The sequence below is a fragment of the Camelus bactrianus genome, chromosome 20 (assembly GCF_048773025.1).
Source record: "Camelus bactrianus isolate YW-2024 breed Bactrian camel chromosome 20, ASM4877302v1, whole genome shotgun sequence".
NCBI classification, from domain to species: domain Eukaryota; kingdom Metazoa; phylum Chordata; class Mammalia; order Artiodactyla; family Camelidae; genus Camelus; species Camelus bactrianus.
In genome coordinates, this window is record NC_133558.1 from 3,045,816 (window position 1) to 3,058,896 (window position 13,081).

Genomic DNA, 13,081 nt, shown 5'->3' on the forward strand with positions numbered 1-13,081 from the left:
GCTGCGTGCTTCCCCACAGAGTTTTGTTTGGTAAATCCTCTCTATTGTGTTACTTCTTCAGTGCTTTTTAGAATTTTTGTACTTTTTAGTAGATTTATCAGGAGATTTGGTTCCAATTATCCAGCCCAGTATTACTTTGAAACAGCAATTGATTCAGTCTTTTATTAAAACTTTTTTTTTTAATGTTTGATTTCATGGGACTTTGGGTGGAAAGAATGGTAGATTGATTTGGTCAGCTCTCCATCCTGAGTTGGTCTCCTGACACATAAGGACCTGCTTTGTTGTTCTAGATGGGGACACTGTAACAACAGCCTCTGGGGGGAAGGTGCAGCTCAGGGGTAGAGCGCCTGCTTAGCATGCGTGGGGTCGTGGGTTCAATCCCCAGCACCTCCAATCAGTCAGTCAATCAATCAATCAATCAATCAGTAAACCTACCCCTTCCTCCCCAAAAAACCCACAGCAGCCTCTGACTTACAACACCTGTGATTAGTAATGACAGTTGTGACAACAATGAGGAAAATGTATTTTGCCACCACGATGAGCCAGGTACTCCATGCTTTTCATGTACTGTTTTATTTAACGATCATAAAGTCTGTTAATTTATTGTCATTATTCCCCCTTTACACACTGTTTCCCAAGGCTTAGCTCCCACATCACTTTTTGGGGTTTATTGGATAATAAGTACAGGGACACGTTTCGGCCTTGTCTGGCCTTTGGAATTCCAGGGCGGCCGAGGCCTAGGAGGACTTTGTTCCTAGACTGTCCCTCCTTCCCTAGTCTAGGGTCACACTGCAAGGAACTGGAAACCTGATTCACTGATATTTCCGCTAGCATGGAGGATAATGTCTCTTGTGAGGAAGTGACTGCAGGTAGATTAGTGCCAAAGGAAAACAGAGGGACAGCAAAGATGAGAATGGTGTCTTTTAATTTCCTGAAGGTTCCCCACTGCTTGTAGCATAGTGCTTTGTTCAAAGTAGGTACCAAATGCGTCTTAATTTCAGTAGGTTTGCTGACTGTAAGATTCACTGAGTTTTATTTCCGTATTATGTTTTTTGATATAGACTGGTCAGGATACTATTTTAATTTATTTATCTCATTCTTCTTGGTTTACAGTTATTTGCTGGCGTGAAGGATGGAGAAAGCCTGCAGCTCTTTGAACAAAGTTCTCGCTCTGCCCATAAACAAGAGACGCACACCATGGAGGCCACGAAGCTTGTTGAGTTTGATCTTAAGCAGACACTTACTGGGCTCATGACCCGTCTTTTTGGAGATGGTAGGTACTGAATGCCTTTGTCTTCCGGGGCTTCCGTATTCAACAGTTACCACCTTCCTAAAGTCATTAAGCCTACTTGTGTCTAGATTTTTGGTCTAAGTTGTGGCTTCATGGTTTCGGTCCTCAGTGCAGTAGAACTTAGGGATTTCCTGGTTCATTCGATTTGAAGAGATGGAGGCTATGAAAATGGAATTAGCTAGAGAAGGAAAAATGATTACAACCTTTGATAAGAATGATAATGGACTGAGGTCAGTATCATCAATGGGAAGAAAGTGTGCAGGCTGGTCAGAGTGGGAGTGTTACTGTATTATCATTAGGTCAGACAGGTCCATGGGGCAAGATTTGTCACCGTGGGAGGGGGCCTGGTGTAAGGTTTTACATATTAACACGCTGATTACTACTGCCAACAGCAAAATCTTAGCAGCCCATCTCCTGGAGGAAAAGCAATCATTTGAAGACCTGGGTTCTCACGTTAGTCACTTGTCCTCCATTATTGCTCCAAGAAGTTTTTTTGTCTGTAATGTCCCCCTCCAACTATTTCTAACTTGCTTAAGACACTGCTTTGTTTTTAGAAAGATGTAAAAAGAAAGTAAAGAGGTTTTCCTTAATTGTGGCCTAGATTTTAAAAATGCTTGGAAGACAGAAGCCCTGGGTGGTTAGGGTTATCTTTTATTCTCTTATTCTTGTGAGTTTTTTTTTTTGAAAGAACCACTTTATTGAGGTATAATTGACATCAAACTACATATTTGAAGTGTACAGTCTACTGAATTGACATGCAGTAAGCAACACGTTTACACAAATTTGGAAGTTTTGACACAGTGCACACGCGTGAAACCACTAGCGGCGTCAAGCTAATAAACTTGTCCATCACCCCACAAAGCTCCCCCCGTGCCTTGTAAGCTCTCCTTGCTCCTCCCTGCGCCTGCTCACCTCAGGCCCCAGTGACCTGCTTTCTGTCACTGTTGTTTACTTTGCCTTCTAGATGTATATAAATGAGATCCTATAATGTGTGCTCTTTTTTTTTCCCCAGCTTACTTCACTTAATATAATTTTTCTAAGGTCCATCCACGTTGCAGTGTATATCAGTAATTCATTCCTTTTTAGCAGCATCCAGGTCATAGTTTGTCTGTCCATCCATCCAGAGATCGCCATTTGGGTTGTCTCCAGTTCCTTGATGTTACAGGTAAAACTTCTGTGCATATTCGTGGACAAGTCATCATACGGACGTACGCTTTCATTTCTCTTTGGTCAATGCCTAGGAATGCATTGGCTAAATTGTATGGCAGGTGAATTTTAGCTTGCTAAGAAATAGCGGAACTGTTTCCTGAAGTGTTTGTCCCATTGTACATTCCGTCCAGCGGTGTATGAAAATTCCACGTGCTCCTCATCTTCTCCCACGTGTAGCGTGGCCAGCCGTCTTAATTTCAGCCCTTCTGACAGGAGAGCAGTGCTATGTCATAAGCACTGATGTGTAAAGAGCTCCCGCAAGTAAACAAGCAGAAACCCACCTGCGAGAGAGATGGGTGCACACGGAGGGGACGGATGATGTAGCTGGCCTGACTCAAGAATGCGTGAAAAGATGCTCGCCCTCATTATTAATCAGGGAAAGCAAACAGAAACCGTCTGAGCCATCCTTTGTCACTCTTCATGCGTGAAGAAATGTAAAAAGCTAACATTTGTTAAGTGTTGACAAAGAAAAACAGGATGTAGTACACGGTGTTGGCCTGACGTCGAGTCTCAGTCCTGTCCTCACTTATCCCTCATTCGCCTCCGCCTTCTCACCCCTCTAGATTTCGCCTGCTTAGGTGCGAACTCAAACGTGTGTTCGAAAGGATTCTCATTCCAGTCTTTGAGCCTCAGCTTCCCCGTTTCAGTGAGGTTTGTTAGATGATCTTGACTGCTGTGCTGTCAAACGCACAGTTCATGTAATATTTAAGAAACCGCTGAATGATTACATATGTTCTTTATATACATACAGTTTTAGAAAGAGCACCTCAACCTCATGCCAGTATCTTTTTCTAGGAGGCAGAGAATGGTGTTAGGGAGGAGGTACGAACCAGGCTTTCAAGTGTTCGTAGTGATCTACTAAACCAAGGAAGATAGGAAGTTAAATATGACAAAATGTTGTGATTTGATAAAACTGAATAGTGGGCGCATGGATGTTGGCTGTTTCCTATTTCTGTCTCTTGGTTTGGAATATTTCATATTAAAATGGTATAATGTAATCGTGAAACAGGTTTCAGATGGAGATGGCTGATGGGAAAATCCTATTATAGCCAGCCTCTCTTTACTTTCGTGATAAAAGAAAGGAATTGGGATCTTTTTAGTGGTGATAATCCGGTTAACACGGGCACGGGGAGATGGACGGTGCTGTTCAGGCCATTTTCGAGGCAGGTGAGGGTAGAGGGGTTCTGTATCTGAGGGAGACAGTGTTCCTCTTCACAGAGAGATTCAGGCTTTCTGCATTTTCCCATTGTCGAAACGTGAAGGAGGTTGCTTTAGAGCCCTTCTTAGTTATGTCTTGCTGCACATTTTATCATCAGATGGTTTACTGCTCGGAGAACACGTCTTGTTCCTATGCACTGAAGTCTTGTATGTGAAAAAAGCCTTGTATTTTTTCTTTCCTTCCAGCGGTGAGATCGTTTTTCACCCCATTCACACAGTAGCCAAATGTCCCCCGAATCTTCAAAGACGCCTTAGCCACGCAGTCTTGCCCAGCCATGTGCGCCTGAGCTGCACGTACTGCTAAGGAAGCTGTCGCTGGGAGGGGCGTTTGCACGTTTGTTTCATCTGCTAAGATGCTTCTCAGGGGAGGTGCAGGCAGGGTCGGGAGGTGCCCCAACCAGGCCCCTTTTGGGAACATCAAGGGTGAGGGGCTGTGTTGTAGGAAACGAGCTGAGTGCTGTCCCCGTGCCCACGCTGAGTCTTCACCGCGCCCTCAGACTCGGCTGTTTCTTCCTCACTCTAAGGGGCAGGGCCCTGCTCCTACGTTGGGCGTTTCAGAGGGTCACTTAATTGTTGCATTTGACTGGGGGAGGGGAGGTGCTAGTTGCTGAAAGATGTCTCAGTCAGCCTGTCTGGGTACCAGCAATCTGGATGTCCCTTAGAGTGACAGTAGCCACTGCAGTGATAGTGATAGTGAGAGGAAGTAACGGTGTCAGAGGCTGCTCTGAGCAGGCTGTCAGGATTCGCTGTTCCTGTTCTGACCTGCGTCTGCGAGATACGGTTATTAGAATCTTCATTTTTAGTTGAAGGAACCATGTGACCATCACACGCAGGGAGCATTTGAGGCCTGGTTTCAGCCCTGTCGGTTTGACTTCCAAGCCCAGGTTAGCGCTTCCAAAAGGAGAGAAGTCATTTTAATAATATTTCAGGGGCTGTGAGGCCCACAAAAGCTGTGGTGGTAAAAGGGGTCTCTCACTAGGTGGGCCCCCTCGACTCTCCCTGTCGCCAGCTCAGGGCAGAGCCCTGCCCGCTGCATCATAGTTACTTGCACCTTATTTATTTTTTAATTTTTTTGGTGGGGAGATAATTAGGTTTATTTATTTACTTATTTAGCAGAGGTACCTGGGATTGAACCCAGGGCCTCGCGCATGCTAAGCAGGTGCTCGGCCACTGAACTGTACCCTCCACCTCATTTACATGTTAGGTACCAAAGCTCACTTAGAAACTTCAAATTCAGGCTTTCTTTAATTAGCTAATGAATAGGAGCTGCCTCAGAATTATTCCGCAACTCTTTTTATGTTTGTTTTTATGGTCTGAGCTTTTTGCTCTTTTAAATGATTAGTGTTGTATTCCTTTGTTTTTGAAAAGCAAAATTAAAAATTAGAACACACTGTTTCCTCGTGGCAATTTGTTGTTATTACAGCTGCTTTAGTTTCAGGGTTGTCTGGTTTTTTTCCTCTTCCCCTCTCCAAAGCAGTTTATTATTTCCTGCTAACATTTCAATTGCACTAGCACCCTAAGGCTGTTAGAAGAGAGGTTATCAGTTTAGAATTGGAAAGAAATAAAATCACATTTAGAGAGTTTTTGTGCTTGTGGAATTTCACTGTCATTTTTTTATCATTTCTTGATTGGTTTCCCTTCAATTTTGGGGCCGTATTTGGCAGATCATTTCTTTCAGGGCAACTCAGGTGGGGCTTCGGATTTCTTGCATTTTAGTTTTACTTTCTGTCCTTCGGGGTTTACAGCTGTCTTTAGTACCATCTCCTTGGTGAACGTTGGGATTTCTGTTTAGAAAGCGTTGGCTTCGTTGCACAGTTCAGGAGAACAAGTCTGAAGGAGAAACAGATTTTGATTTTCTCCTGCTGTCCAGATATGGTGCTGTGGGCAAGTCGTGTCCCTTCTCTTCTGTTTACAAGCAGAACAGTCTCGTGGGTGTCACTGAGATGCGCTCCGAGCGTCCCTCCCGGGACCGGGCTGTCGGGAGTGCAGGTGGCTGCAGCCATCAGCTCCCTTGGGACGGCCTCCGCTGTGGGCAGCCTCCTTGGCCAAGGACATGCCCTTCCTAGGGCTGCCCACATCCCAGGACTGGTGGTGACAGGAATATCAAGGTCCAGCATTTCGGCCCACGGCTCACCCCCGACTGCCCCTCACCCTGCCCCACTCTCCCCCACCCTCCATGGGACAGTCCTGATGGGCTGTGTGAGCTCCAGAGCTCCAGTGAGTTAAGGTTTTTTGGGTCTAATTGCAGTTGGTTGACCTCCCTCTGGCCCAACCTCTTCCTTCCACAGGTGTTGATTCTCCCCAAATAACTTGTCAACCCCACCTCCACAGGGACCTGCGTGTGGCCCTTACCTTGCAGGGCTCTGTAGCGTGACTGTCATTCTGGTCGGGAGTGAGGTCACTGGGTAATGAGGATCTCGTGTCTTCCATTTCTTTTGATGTATTCCTCTGCCCACAAATCCCTATTAATATAAATGAAGTGAAAGAGATTGAGAATTGAGTTTAGAGTGGTTAGTTCTCCTTTGGTCCTAAAATTGAATCAGATTTAAAAAGTGTTTAGGCACGATACTGTAATAATCTTTAAATCCGCTCTTTTGGGCTGTCTAGCGTTGTCTGATTTGACCTAAGAGATTTTTTTCCCTATCTGTGAAGTGGGCTGACAGAGGCATAGTAAATGCTCAATAAATGGAAGCAATATTTGTTGTTGTTTTTATTCATTTCACATTCTGATTTCCACAAGTTTTTTTTTTTTCTTTTTTTTGGCTGTGGGGAAGTAATTAGGTTGGTTTGTTTGTTTATAACAGAGGTACCGGGGACTGAACCCAGGACCTTGTGCGTGCTAAGCACACACTCTACCTCTGAGCTATACCCTCCCACAACAAGATGTAAAATGCAGATAGACATGGGTGAGAAAATGATATTTTAAACCCACAGGGGCATGTTACCATGGAGAAAGGGAGTCAGGAGTGTTCCCTGACAGAAGAGAAAGATAGTTACACAAGTGGAAGGAAGGTGGGGAGGGACCGTGGATGGCTTGCCCAGTGCCCACTCTTTGGGTGCTCCTCACAGTGGGCATCTGGCTACTGGGTGACCTTCTAATCTCGCTTCGCTTCTTTTAGTGACCTCTGCTCTTTGCAGGCTTTAGTTGTTTTGAATTTGTTAGTCTTTTCGTTTGTTAAGTAACAACATCATTGTTCACAAGTGCCATGTTTATGATTGCTCACTGACAAGTACATCCTGTTTACCGTGTCCTTTTTTTGTTTGTCTTGGTTGTAAGTATACCGATCATTTATCTGCAGGAAAAATGTTTTGACTTCTTAAATGTATTGCTTAAATTTAGCTGATCTTATTTTATTTAACTTTTTACTAGCTCTTAAAAACTTAATAAAAATTAATATATCTGTTTATGGAAGTGAAAGTTAGTAAGTTGATCTTAAATTAGTCATAATGTTGAAATGTAAGTTTGAAGGACAATATAGTAAAAATAGTTCTTTAACTCTAAAAAGATGTCACTTTCACTTACAGAAACTGGCAGAATTACCTGCTTGCCCATGATCTTGACCTAATTTTTTCCTCTGCCAGGTGGTTGCAGGGATTTGACAGGTGATTGATTTGGTTTCAGAGGGTCCTGGAACTGCACGAAGTGTTTTTCTTATTGGAAAAGACGTGCCCAGTTTTTCACACGTTTTAAGATTTATTGCCTCCCTCTAAAGTGTTGCAAATTAATTTGTTTGCTATTTATTTGACTCAGAATATAGTAATTGGTGTCATTAGCCAAAGGGCAGATTTGATCACGGGGAAGGGAAGACTGCCTCTGACTCTCTGTGTTGTTTTTCTCTGGCGCATCTGCAGGACTGGACATTAGATGGGTGGACTGCTACTTTCCTTTCACTCATCCTTCCTTCGAGATGGAGATCAACTTCCGCGGAGAATGGCTAGAAGTTCTTGGCTGTGGGGTGATGGAGCAACAACTGGTAAATTCAGGTAGAAAAGAATCCAGCATTTATTTGCAGGCTCCCTGAAAGAGCACTCTCTTCCCAGTTGATGTTATTTGCATACTAATTTGCATACACATCTACATACCCCTGGAAGTCCCTCACAGGCTCTCTCTCCTTGCATTGCCCTGCAGACTTTTCCCTGGCTCCTTGCTCTGGGAGAACACAGTCTCTCCCATCTCATCTTGCAAAGGCTTCTTGGTTTTGGAGGGCTTCCTTGTCAGCACTAGGGTTGGGTTTGTACTTGGTGATTTGGTACCTGTCGATCTGTGGCTTTGTAACTGTCCACAGGTGTTTGATGCCTGTCCCAGGAGAGCAGTTTGTCTTCCAAACTCTTTAAGAACGAAGCCAGCGTGTAATCCTTTTCTGTTCTTAGTGTGTTTGGAACAGTGCCCCTGATTCAGCAGAAAAATTCATAAATACGCCAAAAACACAATTGAGAAATGCTTAGGCCTGTGGTGTTTGGGTGTTTGCCGTGCTCAGTGTTGGCAGTGCCGCGGGACTGGGATGAGTCAGAAAATGGGGTCCCTGATTGAATCTACCGGTACTGATAGGTACTTAAGGAAGATCTTTCCAGCTCTTCTTTGCAGGACCGTGGCTTAATTAAAATGATTATTTCTAAACTTGATTTCAGAGCTGTGAGGTTTTTTTTTTTAACAAAAGTCTCTCTGAATTTAATTTTAAACATACTTGTTCACAGTTTACATCCTCCATGGGAGGCCGGTTGCGATGCGGTGTTTGAGCAGGGGCTCGCTGCGGCAGCAGTAAGCGCAGGGCAACTGATGGGGTTGTGCTCGCGCCGCCCCCCTTCCCCGCTCCCCCCGCCCCGCCTCTTGTAGAAGGTCGTGCTCTGGGCCTAGGAGGGCGCTGGCTCTGGCCTCGTCCGGCACAGTGGAGAAGAGCTGTTGCTCTTGGGGACTAAGAGATGTGGATGGACCACGGGTGAGGTCACGGGGTCGGAGAAGGAGGGAGTGGTGAGACCCGAGCCGCGGCGGCTGTGCGATGCGGGAGTCCGTACTGCCCGGGCTGGGCGGGCGGAGGCCTGGCCTCCCTTCTTCCTCTTCGGGGGCCTCCGTCCGTCCGTGGGGCTGGACGCAGTCGGCGCACAGATTCCTCTCTGCTCTGCCGAGCAAGCCCTGGGCCTGTGAGTCGAAGCCGGGAGGCCCGGGCCGAGCGCCCGGAGCGCCGGGTGTCCTGCGGGATGACGGCTGTGTCTTCAGGCCGGCTGTCTAACGCCCGCGCGGCGCGGTCCTCCCGTGGCGGAGATGAGCACAGCTGCGCCTCCCTCAGAATTTCTTCACGAGGATTAGCTGAGGTGTCTTTGACGCATGGAGCGCGCTTATCAATAAGCACAAGGTCTGACACTTAATAAACATTCAGTAAAAATTAATCTCTAATGTTATTAAAAAAATTTTTTTTTTCAAATGGTTAGAACCATTTATTAACAGAGAGACTTAATCGGAGAGACTTAAACAGAGGGTGCCCTGCGTGTCACAGAAACCGTTTCTAACCACTGGGAACTGCATTACTTCTTTGATGTTCGTCATCTTAGTACCTATGGTTCTGGATTGATTTTAGAGGAGGAAGGAAAATTAAGAGTCGTAAGAAACAGGAAAATCAGCCTAAGAGATGTATATGCTCTTAATAGGAAACACAAAATCCTGGGAGCAATTATGTGAGATTTCATGTCTTCTTGGATGGGCGCTAACTCCAGCTATGTCTGTGGTTTTTGTTTTTTAGACAAAAGATTTGAAGGAATCCAAGCCTTCCTCCCAGGAGCTGTGGTGTGAGGGGCTAGACTCAGAAAGCAGATGGGGGAGGATCAGTTACGTGTCAATTGTTGCTCGGAATTGTGCTTCCTTGTACATTTCCAGTGTCCTTGACGGGTTTTTATGAGGTTTGTTCGCACAGTAATTGGCTGAATGTAGTTATCTGAAACAGGTTTCCGAGTCATTATTGCACGTTAATGAGACTGCTGTTCCACTGTTGGATCAGCCATGTCAGGTATTCTTGGAGGAAATGGCAAAGTGGGAAAAAGAAAAAGAAGGAAAAAAAAGAAGACGTCTAAGATGCAAATATTTCTGGGAGATTCACCGTGGTGGTAGGACGTGCTTTCGTTTGTTGGGAAATGGTACCTAGAAAATTTAAATTAAATACCTTGCAAGAGAGAGAGACCAAAGAAAAGAAAGAAGAGATGGTTTTATAAGAGAAAATCTGTGTGGGCTTTGCTGTTTGAACTTGAAGTTATTATGACAGAGTTTTGCTTCGTGTTCTCAGGCTCGAGTGCGTTTTGACATCTGTAGTTAAAATTCTTAAACTGTGTGCCTGGCAGTCACTAAACACAGACACGATTTGCAAGTACAGCTCAGTTTCTGTTTTCCGAGGTCCCGCGGCATGGAGGAAGGCTGGCTGTGTGCGCTCGGTCCCTCCGGGTCAGTTTGCCATTCTTGCTGTCTTTCCTCCCTCGTTTTCTCCCCTCCCTTCCTCTGCCTTTTTAAATAGAGCTTCCAAGAAATGGTAAAACTGGTGGTTGTAGAGCCTCCATCTTTATGGTTCTTGCAGAAGTGCAGGGAAATGCTGAAATTGCTGGCGGCTGGAGAGGCTGATAGAGCATGAGTGACGCTAGCTGAGCCCTGACTGTGTGTCAGCATCTCACTGAGTGTTCTGGATGCTTTTCTTGTTGAGCCCTGATGACAGGGCTCTGGGTGACGCTGCTATTATCCCCGTGTGACACAGCCTCAGGAAGGTGGTCAGGATCCAATGGCTGGCAGTGCGACTTCGCCCACATCTTTCCAATAAGTCAACAACTATGTCCTGCTAGTAATTATAGTAAATTGCATGATTTTAAAATGCAATTTTAAAATGGCTAGAAATTCCTGACAAATAAGTTTTTCTGCCTAACAAAGAACGAAGAACTGGCACCAAACGCAACAACAGCAAACAGAATTTATTTGTGGTGGTGGTATTTGTTCCCTGCAGAAGGGCTCTGCCCCCGTGAGTGTCATCTCATTGACAGAGTGCACTCAACTGAAAGCATGAGATGAGACTGCTAATTTGCACAGGCCGTGGAAATGCTTTTTCACACGTTTAAGTTGACTAAGGCGTATGTGTGCGTCTGTGCACAGTTCAGGGTGAGGCTCTTGGACAGCTTCTAGAATTTTGCTGTATTTCTTCTTCCTTCAGTTGTAGTGCCTTCACCAGGGCTTTCAGACGCCTTGCATTTAGTAATTGTGATGTGGATGGTGACTGTCGTCATGACGATTGGATTGGCTTTTCCTTGAGGAGGTGTTCTGAGAGCAGCACTGAGTCGTGTCTCCGAACGCGACACACTTATTTCCCACTGGGCTGACTCAGGCTGCCCAGTTCTTCCCAGGTTGTCCGCAGAGTGTGCACGTCTCTCCCTGGGGTGACTGTGGGTGTCGTCGTGCCAGGAAGGAATGTACCATTTATTGAGCCCCTGTGAAATTTAGAAGATTGTTCAGAGGCCAGGGAGCAGAAAGACTCCACAGTGGAAAATAACTTTGAAAATGGAACCGGCTTCCTTTACCTCGTCATTAAAATTAAAAACTTGCCTCTTTAGGGAAAACTTTATAGATATGTACATGAGCAGTTTCTAGTTTTAAATAATCATTTTTGTTGTTGTTCATTCGTTTGCCAAATATTTCTTCAGTTCCTTCTAAGCCTATAGAGAAACGAATAAGCATTGTCCTTGCCTTTGAAAATAGCACAGCACACACAAGGCTAAAAATAAATGATTGCCGTGCCATGTGGCGAGTGTTTCTAACAGAGGTATGGTGGGCAGAACGGGAAGGAGGCAGGGATTGGAGAGGATCGTGCCAAGCCCTTGTCCTGGTTACACCCGGGATGGAATATGGGTGGTATGGGTATCTGCAGTGTGCATCGCAGAATAAGTTAGGTTCCTGTTTGCAAGGGGTTATGCACTTTATCTTTGCTTGGATGCCCAGCTGGCGTACCTTATGCTGCTTCTCTTGTCTAAGTGTAAATTTGTTTCCAGTCTCTTCCTCTCTTTGGTAGCCAGTCTCTGCAGCCTCTGCCCGCACTTACATCATTCAGTGTGATTGATCTAAGATGGACCAAGACTGTACCAGTGCCGTGTTATCAGGTGGACATGCCATGCATATACTTAGCATCATTTCTGCATAAGGCATGGTGCTAGACAGAGGAAGACAGAATGATAAGATCTGACTTCTCCCTGTAAAACTTGGAGTGTCGTATGGAAGACAAGACTATAAGAGCATGGTAGCTCTGGTGCCATTCGTGAGATGCAGCCTTGGGATACGGGAAGAGGCAACTCGGTCCATCGTTGAGCCCAGTGGAGGCATCAGAGAGGATCCTCGTGGCATTTGAACTGGGTCTTAAACAGTGGTTCTCAGATGTGTGCCTAGTAATTTTCTGGAGAGCTTATTTAAAATGCAGCTCATAGGGCATCAGATTCTGTAGGTGTGGAATGGGGACCGAGATGTATATTTTAAACAAATACTCTGGATAATTCTTGTGAATGACCTGTACTCAGTCCATGCTTCAAAAACTCTATCCTTAGGATAGGCTGAATATTTTCCCCAATTTTGGGGGGTGGGTATAATTAAAGTAAGTGAGTTGTATGTATTTAAAGTGTACAGTGTGATTCATTTTTGACAGGTGAATATACCCACAAAACTGTCATTATAATCAAGATAATAAACATTTTCATCACAAACCAATGTTTCCATGTGCTCTTTTAATAATGTCTCCCCCCCTCCCACTTTCCAGGCAACCACTGATCTACTCTATCATGATAGCTTAGTTTGGATTCTCTAGAATTTCATATAAGTGGAATCATACAGTCTATATTCTTTATACTTTGCTTCCTTCCCTTCCTTGGCGTAGTGGTTTTGAGATTTGTTGTGTGTGTCAACCAAAGTTGAATGTATCAATTTATCCTTTTTATGCTGAGGTTTGTCTCATTGTGTAGGTATGCCCCAGTTTGTTTATCTGTTCACTTATTGATGGACATTTAGATTGTTCCCAGGTTTTGACTATTCTAAATAAGGCTGCTATGAATATTTGTATGAAAGTCTTTGTGTGCACATGTTTCCATTTCTCTGGAGAAGAAACCTGGGAGCAGAGTGTTCTATAAATGCGAAATAGGTCAATGTAACTGAATAGTGTTCAGCTGGTTTTCTGTGTCTACTGATTTTCTTGGTCTTAGTGTTCTGTCAGTTTCTCAGAAGAGAGTGTTAAAATTTTAGACTATGAATGTGGACTTGTCTATTTCGCTTTTTTTGTTCTATTAAATTTTCTTCGTGATTTTTGAAGCTATACTATTATAGATTTTACATTATATATATTATACATACATGCATCATAG

The 13,081-nt window shown here is 44.6% G+C and overlaps 1 protein-coding gene across 6 annotated transcripts in view; it reads left to right on the forward strand.

Moving 5' to 3' along the window:
- The window catches only part of FARS2 (phenylalanyl-tRNA synthetase 2, mitochondrial), a 247,342-nt gene that overhangs the window by 12,851 nt on the left and 221,410 nt on the right, over positions 1–13,081 (forward strand). For 5 of the 6 annotated variants that reach the window (XR_012500924.1, XR_006719612.2, XR_006719611.2 and 2 more), the window contains exons 3-4: positions 1,114–1,273; positions 7,571–7,702. Coding sequence is in view for 3 of the 6 variants with exons in the window: in XM_045505620.2 (XP_045361576.2) it covers positions 1,114–1,273; positions 7,571–7,702 (292 nt within the window). In the remaining 3 variants the exon portion in view is untranslated. The remainder of the gene's footprint in view (positions 1–1,113; positions 1,274–7,570; positions 7,703–13,081) is intronic. The other variant, XM_045505625.2, reaches the window with a different exon arrangement.